We start from the raw sequence: 17,305 nt of genomic DNA on the forward strand, positions 1-17,305 counted from the left end.
ATGTAAAATTTGGTATTGGATTGGAAATTGCGCAAGTGCTCGGAGATGTTAATTCCAACTTTTTTTTTTTGTTTTTCTATTACATAAAGTTGGGGACTATATTGGCATATCCAAAAAGCTACCAAAATTGTTAGTGACAATCAGATCTTTACGCTTTGTTATTGTTTTTTACTTTTTTCAACCAGATCGATCTCTACTTCTCGGCTCCACCCACCGGGCCTCGGCCGGACGATTTTCCTTCGACGGCGCCGGAAAAACAGATTACCGGATACACACATTGTCGTGTCGTGTAGATTTGGGACAAACGCTGTTGGCAGTTGAGGTAAGGAGAACAAATCAAAGCGAATTGCAAAGGTGGAGAAGGCAAACGAGAGGAGGAGGAGGATTAGGAAAGGGAGGAAGAGATGAAGGGTGGGATACTTCCGGCGAAGAGGCGATGGAAAGGTTTGGTGATTGCGGTGTTGGGTCTCGTTTTTCTATCATTGCTCGTGCCTCTGGTGTTTCTGCTTGGCCTCCATAACGGTTTTCACTCTTCGGGTAAATAGCAATGACCCCAGATTCTTTGATTGTTGAATGCTAAAAACTTTTGCTCATTGTAAATTGGATCTATGATTGTTGTTTTGAACCTGCTCTCTTCTAATGCAAATCTGTAGTGCAATTAGGCAATCTCTATCTTCTTTGGCCAAAATCCTTCTTTCAATTATATGGTAGGAAGAAAATTCAAGTTTATCAACCCAGACTAGCATTTTTAGTAACTTTAATTGTCTTCCAAGATGAAGAATGATTCCTGATCCCCTCGCCCCTGATGAAAAGAGAACACCAATATAAATGTAGGGAAAAGAAGAAGAGAGATAACAAAAGAGTAACTAACCTTGCTTTTGTCATACCATTATGGATAAAAAAAATTTCCTTCTTCACGAAGCTTTTTAGTTCTAGCCAGTTTTTTAGAAGGATTTGCTCTAACTTGATCTGGCATTTACTTTTTGCAGGATATACAACAACACAACAAAGTTCAGCTTCAGTAAGTAACCTGCAGCATTATAATGATATTGCTTTTTAATAACCACTTATTGATCTTCTAAACTGGGAACTCTTGATGGAATCAGGGTGGACTTAGAATCTATGGTCGACATAGTACTCCAAAGATTGGGAATCAGTCAGAGGTAATTTCTTCTCTATAAGCAACCTCACGAGCTGCCTTTATCATTGGTCATTTTGAAATTTTTAGCCAGTAGGAGAAGTGGACTATCTTAATTCCCAATGCTACATCTCTACTAGGCGACATATATTTGTTCAGTGTTGCATTTTGTGTGTACACACAGAGAAAAAGGTGATCATGACCGTATCTAACAGTTATCCGGAATCTTGTTGCAGGATGACGAATCAACACATGTGGATGACCTAATACACAGATTGGAACCAACTCTTCCCAAGGTCTTTTTTTTCAATTTTTTTTTCTGATAATGTTTATTAGAGTTTAAGTTTTGCAATTTGAATGGACTGTTACTGACTAGGTGTTGCTATAATGAGTGTTTTACCTTGAAAATGCCTGTAAACATATGTAAAGCTTACTAGTCGGGCTATTCTGGAAAGTTCTCCTTAAAATTGGTTTTAACTGTGAATAGATTAGCATAATTTATGATGTATGTTATTACAAACTTCTCATTGTTAATTGTCGCCCTTGCTTTCCTTTTCAAATTAAATTCATCCTCATACTTGTTAGTCTTATTGGCTGCTATTTTTTCTATGAACAAATTTGGTGTTGCAAATAAAGTATTTAGACTTGGAAAATTCTCTGTGATGTATGACTGAAGATCAAACTGAGAAAGATAGGGTACTGGATGTATTGAAGCATAAGAAGCAATAATCAAATCTCAAACCATGAGTTTCTAATATCCGTCGTTACCTCAATTGATAAAATAATTTTAATGCTCATAAGAACAAAATGATGTACTTAACTTAGTGAAGAAGAAGGATGGTTCTATGAGTATGTGATTGACTACTGACAATTGAATAAGGTAAACGATCAAGAAGATTTAGGATCTATACATTTAGAACTGTAGACTGCTTGATTTGTGCTAATCCTTGTATGTTAAACTACTTGAGATATACTATTAAACCTTTCAAGGGATGCATGCCATTTTTTATTCTTATTTCTCCAGTTTTCTCAATATTATAACACTGATAATTAACTTGAATTTCAGACTTTCAATGATAACTAATAACAAAACTTCATGTTTCGTCAATTAGTTCTACTCAACATGACAACTATAACTATCAGACTAATGCAAATGCAACTTCCATGTTTTACGAAAGTAGTCCTTCCACTATTTCTTTCCTTTTCCTTTTCATATAGTTTGCTGTTTGCATGTAGTACTAGATCTAGAGCTATTGAATTAAGTAGCCCATTTGTCATTCCACGGTAAGAACTGATGATTAAAACTTGTGTGGTTTTGTCTAGTTTATAGTCGTTCCTGCACAAGTTAAAGACTAGTAATTATATATTTATATCTGAAGTATGCATTTTGTCAGAATATGAATGGAAAAAAAGAAGAGAAGGATAAGTTGAGGGGAAAGATCAGGAGAAAGAAAGATATGTCATGTCACATATATTTCAGGAGCTAGATTAGTTGGCGATGAACAAGTAAGAATTACCTCAACCAAAATTGATGGAATTGGCCCTAAAAAAGGCTGGCCCCAGTGCTTAACGCCAGGTTCCCTCCACATACATATGAAAAGTAAGCCAGCCATCCTGGTTGGAGATTTTTTTTTTTGAAAGGATTGAAAATAATGTCTCATTTGGAGAACAAGATTTTCTTCCACCATTCACCTAACCAATCAACCTGCTAGGGGTGCTTATCGGGTGGATTGGACGGATTATTATGTTTAACGGTTTGACTTAACGGTTATCGGCTTTTAAAAGTACTAATCCGCTAGCCAACCTATAAGATATCGGTTGGATTGGTATCGGATTAGCACTTATCGGACGGTTATCGAGCGGTGTATCGGTGGTGACCTTAATAGACTTACCTGCTGAGCACACTCAACTAAAGTTCCCTTCTTATTTTCACTAGCTGAAGTGATGAACACATTAAATTTGAGCACAAAAGCATATGTTCTTATAACAGTAATCATCCATCTAAAAAATTTATCCAAAAAGAATCATCCCTCTAAAATACATATATGCCAATTTGCTCAACAAACCTTAAGATAAACAGAGAACAAATTGTACCCAAAAAAAACAAACTAAAATCCCAGCATTATAACATATGCAAAGTGAATTAGCAAAGTAATTTCACCTTCCTTCCACACAACACCCCCACCCCCAAACTGTTGAAAACAACCGCAAACTAATTTCTATTCACCAACCCATTTCAAGACTTTATTTTTATGACGACTAGATGCTGCCAAATCAAAGGTCAAACAACCCAAATATAGAACAATGCAAGAGATCAGGTCCAGAAAACATTATTTCACCCCAAGAAAGGAGTAAAGCTGCTAGTACCCACTTCATCAAATTTGCTCATTAACAAAAATATTTCTTAAGGAAACAATAATAAGAAAACAACAGTCCACAAGCAGCATCTACCTTCAAAGTATCTGCATATGGTCATCAAAAATCAACTTCAGACATGCATGTAGAATCAACTCTGGGATGCTACTAGAATTTCTGAGGCAGATTTAGGCGGAAGAAGTTTAGGCGGAAGTTCCTAAACCTAAAGTAGGCGGAAGAAGTTTGTAGAAGAGTTGAAGTAGTAACTAGTAACTAGTAAGTAGGGCTTCTACAGTTTAAGTTTAAATGGGTTATGGGCCTGCCTATTTAATTAAATTGGTTAGGCCTGTTTAATTAAATGGGTTTGACCCTTATTTTATTTTAGGTTTACAAATAAAAATTATCAATATTATACATATTTTATATGTTTAGGGATAAAATATAATAAATTCTTAACGGATTAACGGTTTACCCATTAACAAAATTGAGTAATCCATCCCCCACACCGATAAGCCGTTAATTATAAAATTTAAATCCATGCTCCATCCGCTAATCCGATAACTCAATACCAATAAACCAATAAGCCAATTTTGCGGTTGGGTTATCGGTAGCGGACGGTTTTGAACAGCCCTACAACCTGCCGATGACCTGAGAGAGTTAATGCAATAACTTTTCATGTTATGAGTCTCCATATAGCATATATTGATGTCTTTTGTCATGATTTTTTTTATTGGAATACCATTTTATTGATTGAAGCTTGTTTGATTTGAAAATATCTCCTTTTTCTTTTTCTCTATGAAGAGAGTTGAAGATGCCCCTTTTATTCCCTTTGATGCGGGGCATATATAGGAAGAATTCTACTTGGAGCTAATTTTAAAAGCAAAGCTTCTCAATATCACATTTTTAGTACTACTTGACTCCTTGTATGAGACGAAGATATTTTAATCTTCTAATTGCCAGTTTTATCACAAGCAAAAAGCACAAAAAAGTCTTAAGGTCTGTTGGTGCTTTAAGTGCAAAAAAGCGTGGGCTTTAATGAAAAAGGTGCAAAGGGAGAAACAAATACAAATGTATATGTTTAGTCCAAGACTAATAATTATAAGCATGAATGACAAATATATGAAACAAAGAAGTTGAATTTTTTTTTACAATAAAATGTAATATCAGTTGTTTAATGTTGCCGCTTCAGAAGAGGCTCCCTTGATGATGACACTAAAGCTCACATCAAGCGAGGTGAAGCGCTCAACATGTTTTGAGTCCCGCTTCAGGCGTTGAGCGTGCTTTAACTCTGCTAATTACTGCCGGATATGGTTAGTGTCTTGGGGTCCTAGATGTTGGCAGTTTAGATGATAGATCACGAGCATACATGTAAAGACAAGAGATGAACAAATTTAATGTTTCATAATGATGTGATTTTGAACAGTGTAGAGGCCCCCTTCTATCCCAATGTTCCCCTTTAGTTTGTGTTTTCTTCGAGTAGTACCTGAGAATTTCAGACTTGCAAGTTTTTCCTACACGTACATTCCCTTGTTTCACCATTGACATCAATCATGATTCCTTCCAAATTTAAGTCACGGGCTATGAAGTATTCTTGTCATTTCATGAACATATGAAAATAACACCACTAGGATCTTTTAGTTCTACTTAGTTTCATTGTCCGACTGTTGTGCAGATTTTATGCCCAGTGTATTGCAACAATAGTCTATATTATAGGAACACTTTTTCGAGGTACCTGTCTTTAACTACTCTAATTTTTTTTTTTTGGCTCGAATGTTGTGATAATTCTTTTACATATTTTGAACTTTGAAATACTAGGCCATAATTTACCTTATAGGCTTGAAACTACTTCACAAGCAATTGAAGACAAGAAGACATAAGATAAGCAATTGTGAAGGAATCAGGAATCAAAAGTTGCTAACATGCTTATTACAGCAGCAAATAATGGAAAACAGAAAAAAAAATGTTACAACCAATTCACACAACTATGCAAGTGAAACCTCTAAATTTATTGATGCTTTGTGTGTATAGATATTAGAAGTTTAAGTATCCTCTCGCTGGACTTGCATGTGATTTACCTATATAACACAATTGTGGACTATTGCCAAGGTACTGATCTAATTAAGAAGCATGCAGCTTCACATGAATAGTTGTGCAATATCATTTCTGTCAATAAGCATACAGCAGTTGCTCGTTTGGGTCTTCTTACTCTAATTCGTTTGCTGTAGATGTTTGGTCTTGCTTATTAACCATTTTGCTTTCTTTTCTACTTCATAATACCAATTCTTCACTTAGAAGTTTTAAAATGCTGCACCCATGGGTGTGGCCTATTGGTTAATGAAGTGGGTTTGGAACTATGAGATCTCAAGTTCAAAATCTAGCAGATACAAAAATACTATGTGATTTTTTTCCATCTGTCTGTCTTGGTGTCTTGGCTTTGGTGGACTGAGTTACCTGGTACCTAACTCTAGTACTTGTTGGTGGGAGGTGGGCGCGTGCAAGCTAGCTCAGACACCACGGTTATAAAAAAATAAAAGATATTGATTTGACCATACTATCAGATGGGGAAGGAAAAAAAGAAGAGAAGCTTTATGCTTTATAAGAATAAGAGAGAAAGAACGAAGCTTTATGTTTGAAAATATCTATTATTGTGAAGCTTGAGACATGTGGACTACCTTAGTTGTTCAATGTTCAAACTACGGTTGCTTGTCTCAAGAATTTCAGCTTTCTTTTTAAACTCTTTTTTTTTTTCCAGTTTCAATAAGAAAGCTGACATTATTGAGACACACAAAGGGAGTTTGAACATTGAACAATTAAGATAGTCCACATGTCTCAAGCTTCTCAATAATTTCAGCTTTCTTTTATCATTTGTGTTTTTGATATTGGAAGAAATCACATCTTACAATTAAAACAGGTATAGGATACTTCCTCCAACGTTTCAGTCTTCACATATAAGATGTTTGATTGATTTTTCTTCACCATTTTTCTCAGGATTTTGGGGGAAATATTGTTGTTGGGCAAGCGGAGAACAAGACTACTGGTAGGATATTCCAACTTAAATCTCTGAAGAGGAACATGTCTCTTGCTTTATAATGCGTAACTATGTCTATGCATGCTACATGTAAAAACAATTTTTTTCAATGGATATAGACAAATTTTCTATGAATATGTCTATTCATGTAGCAATTGCAGTGTGTTTGGTATGACGGAAAGTGCTTTCCAATTTTCCCATGTTTGGTTGGTAAAATTTTTGTAAAACATTTCATTTAGGAAAACAAGCTTCTTAAAAATGAGGAAAATGACTTCCCTTGTGGAAGTAGAGTTAACAAGTTCCATAAGTGGCATTCCACGTTAATTGTCTCCTCCCTACCCTCCAACACACCCCACCTCCACCCTCGTAGCTCTCATCCTCACCATCCTCATACTCCTCCCCTTCACTACCACCCAATAGTGCTTGTCTAGATTATATAAAATGTGTTTGGGACAATATTTTCTTCTTACTTGACAAACACCAAAAAATAAGTAAGAAATTCACTTATTTTCCATGGAAAACATTTTCTTTCATACTAAACACACCCTTGAGTGTTTAGCCTTCTCTTTTAATGTGATCCTGTCTCTTTTCTTTTTCGTGGATGGAGCTAATGTAACCTTTAGATCTATTTAGATTTTTAAGCTATTCCTCTTTGCAATATTGTTTTTCCAGGATTTCCTTTGTTGGATGGATTGACGGAAGAGCACTTAGGAGTAAATGTATGTAGTTCTGCAACCTTATGTTTTTACATGTTCTCGTCACAAAAATGAATCTTTACATGTTGATTAATTCTTTTTGTCTCCATCTGATACAATAATAAGATTAACCTTTGATATGTGTAACAGAGCACAGGTGTTGTTGACTTAACAAAAAAAAACAAGAGCACAGATGTTGGTGACTTGGCAAAAACAAAGCAGAGCACAGGTGTTGGTGACTTGCCAAAAACAAAGCAGAGCACAGGTGTTGGTCACTTGGCAGGAAAAAAGCAGAGCACAGATGTTGGTTCTACGCCTGGTGCCACTGAGAATATCAGAGACATTGATGAGGGTGAGAAATTATGTGAGCTAAAATTTGGGAGCTACTGTTTATGGCGTCGCAATCATAAGGAGAAAGTTAATGATTTCACTGTTAGAAAGATGAAAGACTTGTTGTATGTGGCTCGGGCATATTATCCTAGCATCGCAAAGCTTCCGGCTCTTGACAAGCTGTCACATGAAATGAAGCAAAACATTCAAGACTTTGAGCGGGTGCTTAGTGTAACTACGGTGGACAAAGATCTTCCTCCTCTGTATGTGCAAATAGTTTCCTCGCAACTATGCAACAATACAAATGTTTGGACTCGGTCTTATTTTTAAATGATCATGTAGTGTCAAAATGTTTAATCTTATCTTTTTGTGATTAAGATTGAGAAATGGGTATAGCTTACTTTATATGTTTTGGGAAGCGTTTTGACTTTTGTTGTTGGTTATTGCTGTCTAGATGTTATGCCTTCATGCAATTTAGACTTAGCCTCAGCTCAACTCAAATAGATCAGGAGCAATTTGTTTGATTCTAGATGCAGAGTTCAACATTCCTCAGTATCTACTTCTCAGGCTTGATTGTCTCCTTTCCTTCTTCTCCCATCTCTCTCTCTCTCTCTCCCCCCCCTCTCTCTCTCTCTCTCTCATTCTCTTCCTTTAGTGACGCCGATAGAAGTATTCTTGGGCATTTGGTCAACTGTCTTGTCGAATAAGTTCTAGCAATTTAAAACTTTTCAAATAACATCCACTCATTTACTTCAAATAGTGGTAACATATTAAGATCCCAAGCATTCACCTCTTTGAATCACATTACTTTTAACCTGGCCTAACTCCTAACTCCAGTAGTTGAGCTTTGCTTCTAATCTGCCTTCTAGTCTAATTACTTTTTGTTGCATTTGTTTGTTAGCTTTAATCAGGCAGAGAAGTATCTCAACTACTTGTTTCTTGTCTTCCACTTATTCATTCGCCTGTAGGTAGAAGAAATCTGTAAAGGCGTCTTTTCATTATATTCTGTAAACCTTTTACAGAAAATTCATGCTTTTGCTTGTTCACCAGGATTGATCAGAAGCTACCTAAGATGGAAGCTGTAATTGCTCAAGCGAAGGCATGCCGCGTAGATTGCAGTAATGTAGACAAGAAATTCAGACAACTAGTTGATCTTACTGAAGATGAGGCTACTTTCCATATGAGACAGAGTTCCTTCCTCTACCAACTAGCAGTTCAAACCATGCCCAAGAGTTATCATTGCCTGTCAATGCGATTAACTGTCGAGTATTTTAGATACCCTCCACCTGATATTGATCAGTCATTGGCAGAGAGACATTTGAATCCAGATCTTCACCACTTCGTTATATTCTCCAGCAATGTGCTAGCATCATCTGCCGTAATTAACTCCACTGTAACTCATGCAAAAGTATGGTGGTTGGTATATTCTCTCTTCAATTGCAATTTTTTTCTGTTCTTAATACTTTTATCAGTTTTTCTGATAGGGTTTTCTTCTACATGCAGGAAAGTGAGAATCAAGTATTTCATGTGGTAACAGATAGACAGAATTACTTTGCCATGAAGTTATGGTTCTCGAGGAACAAGTATATGGAGGCCACAGTTGAGGTGTTGAATATTGAAGATCATAAGCTGGAAAACAATAAGGCATCAACGTCAATTCATCTTTCCCTGCCTGAAGAATATCGTGTCTCCTTCCACAAGGTTGATAGACCACCAACAACAGAATACCTATCTGTTTTTTCGCATTCCCATTATCTTCTTCCTGAGATATTCCCTAGTTTAAAAAAAGTCGTGGTCTTGGATGATGACATTATTGTGCAAAGAGACTTGTCAGTCTTATGGGGCATCAATATGGATGGGAAAGTGAATGGTGCAGTTCAGTGCTGCTCAGTTAGACTGATTCAACTACAGAAACTTTTTGCTGACCAGAGATTGGATGAAACATCTTGTGCTTGGATGTCTGGATTAAATGTTATTGATCTAGTGAGGTGGAGGGAACAAGATATTTCCGGAAGATACCTGAAGTTGGTAACAGAGGTCAGTGACACTCTTATCTTTTGATGTACATTTGTTGTTTTCAATGACTTTTGCCTGCAATATGTAAGGCAATGGCTAGTAAAATATTTCCTTCTTTCTTTATTTTCATTTTTTGAGTTTAATACGGTTTGAGAATTAGCATGTTATTGTTCTATTTCTCTATTTCTACTTTGAAATAATATCACAACATGACAAATCAAATTTTGGTAAGTAAAAGTGATTTCTATTGTACTTGCCCCAAAAATGATCAAAAAATTGTTACTTTCTGGAGTTCTCCATATTTTTAAGGTTTGGTTGATTCCCTTAGACAATGTAGTTGGGACTCTTACTTGGTAAATTCATGTCCACAAACCCATTGACAATCATAATTTCTAATATAGCCACACTAGGGTGTGGCTGTAGCTTACACTAGGTGATTAAGGATACGGAAAAGGGTCATATTTTTTTTTGAAACTGGTAATGTAAAGGAAAAGGGTCATATTTGCCCCTATACTCACAGAAAAAGATTATATTTACCCTTCGTCATACTTTTTTGATATATATGCCCTTAAATCTAACTTTGGGCACATATTTACCCTTGAATTGTTAACTCTCATGTCTCCCACCTTATTATCTTATGTGGCGCCTACGTGAATATATTTTATCCCAATTAAAATTTTCTCCTAGTATATTTCTTCTACCCCACCCAACTAATTCAATAAAACCTATTTCCTAATATATACGCACGCTTAACTTTTTCCTCTTTCTATTGGCAATGTCAAGTTTATCCTTTGACTTAGCTGGAAAATCCAACACCAGACATTCTTTGAAACCAAAAAAATAAAAATTGAGACTTTTAATTATCAGGTTGTATGTAAAATTAAAAAAAAATTGGGTTTAATTCACAAAAATGACTTCTAAACCACCAAATAGGATAATTGCTATATGTATAACTCCACTAACAACCCAAATCAAATATGAAAAACAAAGTAAAAAAAAAGTCAGCTTTGATAGCTCAATAAAAGAGCAAATTGTAGTGTTGCTTCACGGGAACCAAAAAAGGGGAAAGCTTTAAGCTTTTGGGAATACCAAACCAATAGCCATTCGAAAAAATTCCATAGAGCTTCTTCTGGCAATTATATGATCTTTAGAATGAAATTGGACATAATTGCAGGACTTTAAGTTAATGAACAAAACACTTTTTTTAAATTTTCCCCATATTTTATCCAAGCCAAAACAATATACCTGCTTCATGACTCCCAAAAAAACTAAAATAAAATAAAATACTACCGCAAATACTTTTTTTTATATAGATTTTTCCATCTATCCAAGTCAAAACAATATCCTTCATGACCCCAAAACAAAACAAAACAAAAAGCTAAAGCAAATACAAAAAACTACTAGATGTTTTATGTTTTTTTTGGGGGGGTCTTGAAGAGGTATATTGTTTTGGCTTGGATAAATTATGGGAAAAAATCTAGTAGAGGTGGGTTTTATATTTCATCTCATGAAAAAACGACTCATAAGAAATATTTTAAAAAATAAAATAAAGAAAGAGTTGTTAGTTTCAAGGGTATAAGTGAGCCAAAAAGGTGAATGGAAGGGTATTCTTAGAATAAAAAGATGAGTAAAGGGTATTTTTAGACCAAAAGGTGAATGGAGGATATTTTTAGACCTTTTCCTGTAGTTCAGGAGTAATGATGTGGAGTACCAGGGGATCAACAACCCTAAAAAAAGAATGTTGGTGAAAAGGGTGATCAAAGAAGTGCAAGTGCCTCAGGGATTGCATTAATAACATATATGTCGATGGTTAGGGAGCAAATGGTCAAAATATGATGGGTAACCATTAAGTTGGGTTGTCTTTCGTGTATACCCTTCGGAAACAGCCGCCCTACTTTTTAAGGTGGGGGTTAGGTCTGCGTCCACTCTACCCTCCCCAGACCCCACATGGTGGGACTATACTGAGTTTGTTGTTGTTGTTGTCTTTCTTGTATACCCAAGAAACAGCTGGGAAATAATGATTTAATGAAATAAGAGGTCATTGTCTTCAAGAAAAGAAATCAAGTTGGCGCAAAGTCTAATATGTCAGTTTGAATATACAGAGATCGGACTTTTTCTGGCAACAGATATGGATTGCCCAACATACAATCACTTTGGTATGAGCTCGTGGATGTGTGTCAAAGATGAATAGAAGACTTAAGGGGTCGTTTGGTAGAGTGTGTTAGCAAAAATAATGCATGCATTAATTAGGTGTATTAGTAGTACCTTGTTTGGTACACTTTTTCATGGCATGTAGTTATGCAAGCATTAGTTATACACTCTATTGTGTATTGTGTATTAAGACTTACATTACTAATACCATGGATTTCTAGGTATTAGTAATGCAAGGGTATTTAATACTTGCATTAGTTATACACTCTATTGTGTATTGATGCTTGCATTACTAATACCATGGATTTCTAGGTATTAGTAATGCAAGGGGATTTAATGCTTGCATTATTATGGTTAAACACTCAATTACCCCTCAAAACCTCTTTTACATCGTTCCCATCATAATTGTTGATATTTTTGTAAATAAATATTTTTATGCAATGCATGTTATTTTCTAATGCACTAAACCAAACAATGCATAAGAAATATTTTATGTATAATTAATGCAAGCATAACTAATACAAACATTACTAATACACTCTATTTAACATTATTTTAATACATTCTACCTAACGACCCCTAAGTGTTATAAGGTTTATGAAAGAAGGTAGTCTCACAACAATTCCTGGGAGGTGGAGGTTGTAGCAACGAACTTTATCGAACTTTTGTAATATGTGATATCATTGATGTTACACTTACGGAGGCAAACTTCACTTGAAGAAATAAGAGGTGTTCTTTGTGGATAGACAAGATCTTGATCTCTGGTGACTAGGAAGAAAAGTTTCAACTTATTGCTACATGCATTGCCGAGACCAGTCATTGATCATTTCCCAGTACTATTGGATAGTAACTACATCAATGCCTGAAATTAAACCTAGTATATTGATCACAAGACTGCTGCAAAAAGAAAATCTTTTTAATATGGACAACCCAACTACACAACAAGATGATCAACAAAGCAAAAATCCATATTTAGCAAAGGGAAAAGGCTCAAATATGCCATTGCCGTTTGAGAAAAGGCTCAACAATGCCATTATTTTTTAACTTTGGATTTGCAAAAATATTTTTTACGCGTGGCCAATTATAATTCGGCCACATCATTAAGTATTATTTTTTTAAATGAAAAGCCAAAATTTTTTACGCGTGGCCAATACATTTATGAGTAATATGTTGACTTTTAATATGAATGTTATATATGTATTTTTCCTTCAATATGAATGGTGAATAATAGTATACCCAATACAAAAGGGGTCAAAGAAAAAGGTAATTTGCATGCGCTAGGAGACCGACACAGGAAAAGATGGAAAACTACTAATTGTGTTCATTATTGTTCTCTCAATACAAATATTCAAGATTGTTTCATGTTGCACCTTGTATGTGGGCTGCTACCTGCCTAAATAATGAAGTGATGTCCTTTGACCCTCCGTTCATTTTATTTTGGTGTAGAATTTTGATAGTCAGGGCTTAACTGTTTCGAGCACCACAAAATATGACGAGCATGAAAAGGTGGAAAAATACTAAACACATTCATTATTGTTCTCTACATAAATGTTATGATTGTTTTTTGTGGGCATGTGAGCTGCCACCCACCGAAATAAAGATGTCCCATGTTTTGGGCCTCTGTTTCTTTTCATTTTGGTGTGGATTTTTTGGAGTCCATGAGTTAACCCTTTCGAGCCCCACAAACTATGGGTTATCAAAGTCTACTGCAAGTTAACTTAACCCATCGAGCATTTGTTTACACACTCAACTTTTATGGTTAAGGGGCAGGGCTGCGGGGTTTCGGGGGGCGGGGCAGTTCTTGGGTAGTGGGACTATGCTAGGTAATTTTATCTATGTAAATACAAATGAGTCACAGAAAAGATTCTTGGTGTGGAATCTCATGTTAGATTGTTAATAGGACTAATCCATTTTCTTGTCTCCATTTATCTATGTGCTATTTTATATTGACTTACCCCGCCACCTATTTATTCAATTTGCAGATGAATTCGGGAGAGGCTGTTGCATTGCGGGCAACCTTGCTTACTTTTCAGGGTGAAGTTTACGCTCTTGATGATAAGTGGGTATTATCAGGACTGGGTCATAAATATGGAGTGGATATTGAAACTGTGAAGAATGCGAGAGTACTGCATTATAATGGTAACATGAAACCTTGGCTTGAATTGGGCATCCGTGATTATACAGTTTCCTGGCGGAAGTTCCTAAACCAGGAGAATCAGTTTTTAAGTGATTGCAATATTAACTAGTACTTGGGCTAATGCCTGCATTTGCTGCTGAAGTTTCATGAAGGCATGGGTGACGAAGTTTGCACCAGTTTCCTGTTTGTGATCTTGTGTAGAATATCTGAGGTAGGGGGACTGAGTATAATTTGGTGTGGATATCTCTATTGTTTGGTTAATGAAGGAAATTTGTTTGACCTCAAGGCAATGCTAGAGTGATGCATAATACTTGTCAATGACGGATTGCTATTAAGGCATGGACAACTTTTAATGGGTTAGGCATACACCTTCATCGGCTATTTTTGTTGAAGCTGTTAAGGATATAGTGTATGAGGAGATTGCCCGAAATTATCTTTGAAGAGCTGGATATCAACTTTGCATGCATACTTGGGTTAAATATAGTTCTATCAAAATTGGGTGACAAGTACTTGGACCCTTGCTTCACTTGTGATGAGCATCTTGGATCCGCTGTGATGTGTGATGTTGCCATTGACACGTTCAGTGAATTCTTCCTTGTAGAATTGGATCTGTTTGAATACATTCTTTCTTAGCATTGATCAGGCATCTCAATGTTTTTAAGCTTTGCACTAGCTGCTGGAGAATTGCTGTTGCTGCTAAAATATATTTAGTGTTAACATAATACAACATTGTTTACCTTCTAATTATTTTTTTTTTGACAAAGCAGCTCGACATTTGTGCCTTTGAGATTGATAGTTCAAGTTATATTCACTAATGATCAATCAGGTTATTTATAAGGTAATTACAGATAAATTTCATTGTTAACAAATGTAGCTAACATGCAATCACAAGTTAAAGTACATTGATAATACTTTGTTAAGGTCAAGTATTTATGATGCCTCTAGTTGTTTGCCATATAAGTAAAAGTCATAAAAGAAGAGTTGAACTGGATTTATTATTGGTGTCGACAAAAGTTTTATGAGATGAAATATTTTCAATTTTTTTTTACGATGACTAAAATAACAAATGTTTTGTGAGTTAATTTTTTCTTTTTGTTTCTGGCAAGGGCAAGGCAATTAATCGGAGTTTTAGGCTAAAATTATTCTTGAAGTATAACCCAAACTTAGAAGAACAAAAAGCATCCTTGTGCTAACTTGTGTTAAAAAACTAACTACTAAAAACATGTGCCAAGCATGTGACATTTTTCTCTCTCTTAAGTATTATTTTCCTCATCTGTGTTGTGTATGTTTCTTTTTGCAGTTTTTCTTCTGTTTTGCCCAAAAAAAATTTACTGATTTTTCCTATTGATTTTTTTTCCATTTACTACTGGTTTGCCAATTTTAATTTTTTTTGTTGTTTACTACTGGTTAACCAGTTTTACTGCTGTATTGCTGTTTTTTTTGGCTAGTATGGTGTTGTTTTGCTGTTTTTCTACTGGTTTATCAATTTTGTAGCTGGTTTTTCCTGCTGCATTGCTGTTTTCAGATGGTTTGGTGCTGTTTTACTGGTTTTTGCTACTGGTTTACTGTTTTTTTTTTTGTATTGTTTTACCATATTTTTTTTTGTGTTTCAGGTGCTTTGATGTTGTTCTTTTTTTCTTTTGGTGTTTTTCTGCTAGTTTTGGTGCTGTTTTCCTGCTTATCTATTATCTGTTTGAAGTGTTAAAATGCTCAAGGTAGAAAAATGAAGAAAAAATAAATGCTCTTAACGAACACACAAGATACGTTTAATACAAGAAATTCAAAGCAAGACTATGACTTCAACTTGTCATCTTCTTTCTTTCCAATTTCAAGACTTGTTGTTGCTCTTATGTAACCATGACATTAATTTCTTCTCCAGCTGCTTTTCTTTCTCTTCAAGACTCCTTGGCTATATCTAGTTCTCTCTCCACCAGAGCTTCACTTTAGGATGCTGGTTTGTGCCTTAATAGACATGATTACTCTTAAGGGGGACAAATTAGAAAACAAAGTTATGTAAGAACAAAATAAATAAGTTCACCTTGGTAGTTCCGCGGAAAAAAAGATACTTATCTAAGAACATATTAATCCAGAAACGAACCATATCTATGCTTAGGAGTATTATACGACAGGCTATTTGTCTCAATGCTTGTCCAATTGAATCATAGAAAAATTCAGTATACTAAATAATTTTGTACCAATTTCTCAATCTGTGGGGGGAATCGAAGAAGAAGACTGGTTAATTATGTGCTATAACAAGTTTATTCTGACTCTTCACATTGTAACTAATTCAATGAACCAACAAGAATGATGTATAACCGTTGTTGATTCAGTGACCAACATAAATGATGAAATTGAATAACAAACTCATTTGCTTTAAATTAACATTATTACCAATATTATCATGGTTATTAGAGAGAATTGAGCAATAGGTGATAATTTTTTTTTTCCTGATATTGACTTGGTCAAATGAGATTAGATGAAATATGGATTTGATTAGAATGATTAAAAACTTTGGGATACATATTAGAATTTCAAAATTTTAAAAAGACTTTCCTCTTATTTCAAATTTCAAAATTTGAAATTTTTCCCCTTTTTTATTATCTTTCAATCTCTCTCTTTTTCTTTCTCCCTCTCTTTTCAGATTATCTATCCTCCTCCTCCTCCTTGGCAAGTGGATCATTCATGTGTAGACTTAATTGAGAAAGGAAGATTCCCTTTTGTTACCCTCCTCCCCCTCCTCCTTCTTTTTCATCGTCGTAGTTGTCACATCCGTCGTCACCATCATCATCACGGCCGTTGTTCATTTTTTATCACTTTTTTCTTTTTTTCTTTTACGGACTGTTTTGAACAAAAGGTGTCTTTTAAGTGTTGATTTTATTTTTGGTGATATTGACTTGGTCAAATGAGATTAAATGAAAAATAGATTTGATTAGAGCAATTGAAAATTTTGGGTGTATATTAACATTTCAAAAAGTCTTCTCCTCCTTTTTAAATTTCAAATTTTGAAATTTTCCCTCCATTATCTTTTTAATCTTATTTTCTCTTTCCTTCTTTCTCTTTTCAGATTTCTCTCTCCCTCATCTTCTTCTTTTCTCTCTCTTCCTCTATTTTTTCTTCTTTGTTGCCGCCATCATCGTCGTTGACGTTCATAATTTTTTATCGCATTTTTTTTCTTTTTGATCCTTATTTTTACAATCTGTTACAACATGTTAGCAATATGTTACAGCAGGTTAATAATCCGTTTGCAACATATATCCTATTTGTTGCAACAAATATCGTCATCTGTTCCAACAAATAGGACACTGTTGCAACAAATAAATTTTCTGTTGCAACAATTTTAGCAGTTGTGAGGTGAATGAGAGGGTGGTTATGATGGCAATAAAGGTGTTCTTGTTGATGGTAACAACAAAGGTGGAGGTGGTTGTGGCAGCAACGATGGAGAAGGAGGTGGCAAC

At 35.2% G+C, this 17,305-nt stretch overlaps 1 protein-coding gene across 2 annotated transcripts; it reads left to right on the forward strand.

Moving 5' to 3' along the window:
- Positions 1-111: 111 nt before the first annotated feature.
- LOC129875906 (probable galacturonosyltransferase 7) lies at positions 112-14,672 on the forward strand. 2 transcript variants are annotated; one of them, XM_055951145.1, is made up of 10 exons: positions 112-537; positions 990-1,021; positions 1,107-1,163; positions 1,375-1,434; positions 6,482-6,530; positions 7,194-7,240; positions 7,367-7,809; positions 8,597-8,966; positions 9,050-9,583; positions 13,696-14,672. In XM_055951145.1, the coding sequence occupies exons 1-10, from the start codon at positions 405-407 to the stop codon at positions 13,957-13,959; spliced, it is 1,989 nt and encodes a 662-aa protein (XP_055807120.1). In that variant the 5' UTR covers positions 112-404; the 3' UTR covers positions 13,960-14,672. The 2 variants fall into 2 exon arrangements, with proteins under 2 accessions (XP_055807120.1, XP_055807121.1); XM_055951146.1 differs by having other exon boundaries at positions 113-537; positions 8,597-8,954.
- Positions 14,673-17,305: the final 2,633 nt, after the last annotated feature.

The sequence above is a fragment of the Solanum dulcamara genome, chromosome 12, assembly GCF_947179165.1.
Source record: "Solanum dulcamara chromosome 12, daSolDulc1.2, whole genome shotgun sequence".
In the NCBI taxonomy this organism is placed as follows: Eukaryota; Viridiplantae; Streptophyta; class Magnoliopsida; order Solanales; family Solanaceae; genus Solanum; species Solanum dulcamara.

Bases quoted from the DNA above. Each gene is read 5' to 3' on its own strand.
- LOC129875906 (XM_055951145.1), top strand. From the start codon at position 405: ATGAAGGGTGGGATACTTCCGGCGAAGAGGCGATGGAAAGGTTTGGTG. The intron at 538-989 runs GTAAATAGCAAT...TACTTTTTGCAG, and splicing joins TAACGGTTTTCACTCTTCGG to GATATACAACAACACAACAA. The intron at 1,022-1,106 runs GTAAGTAACCTG...TGATGGAATCAG, and splicing joins CACAACAAAGTTCAGCTTCA to GGTGGACTTAGAATCTATGG.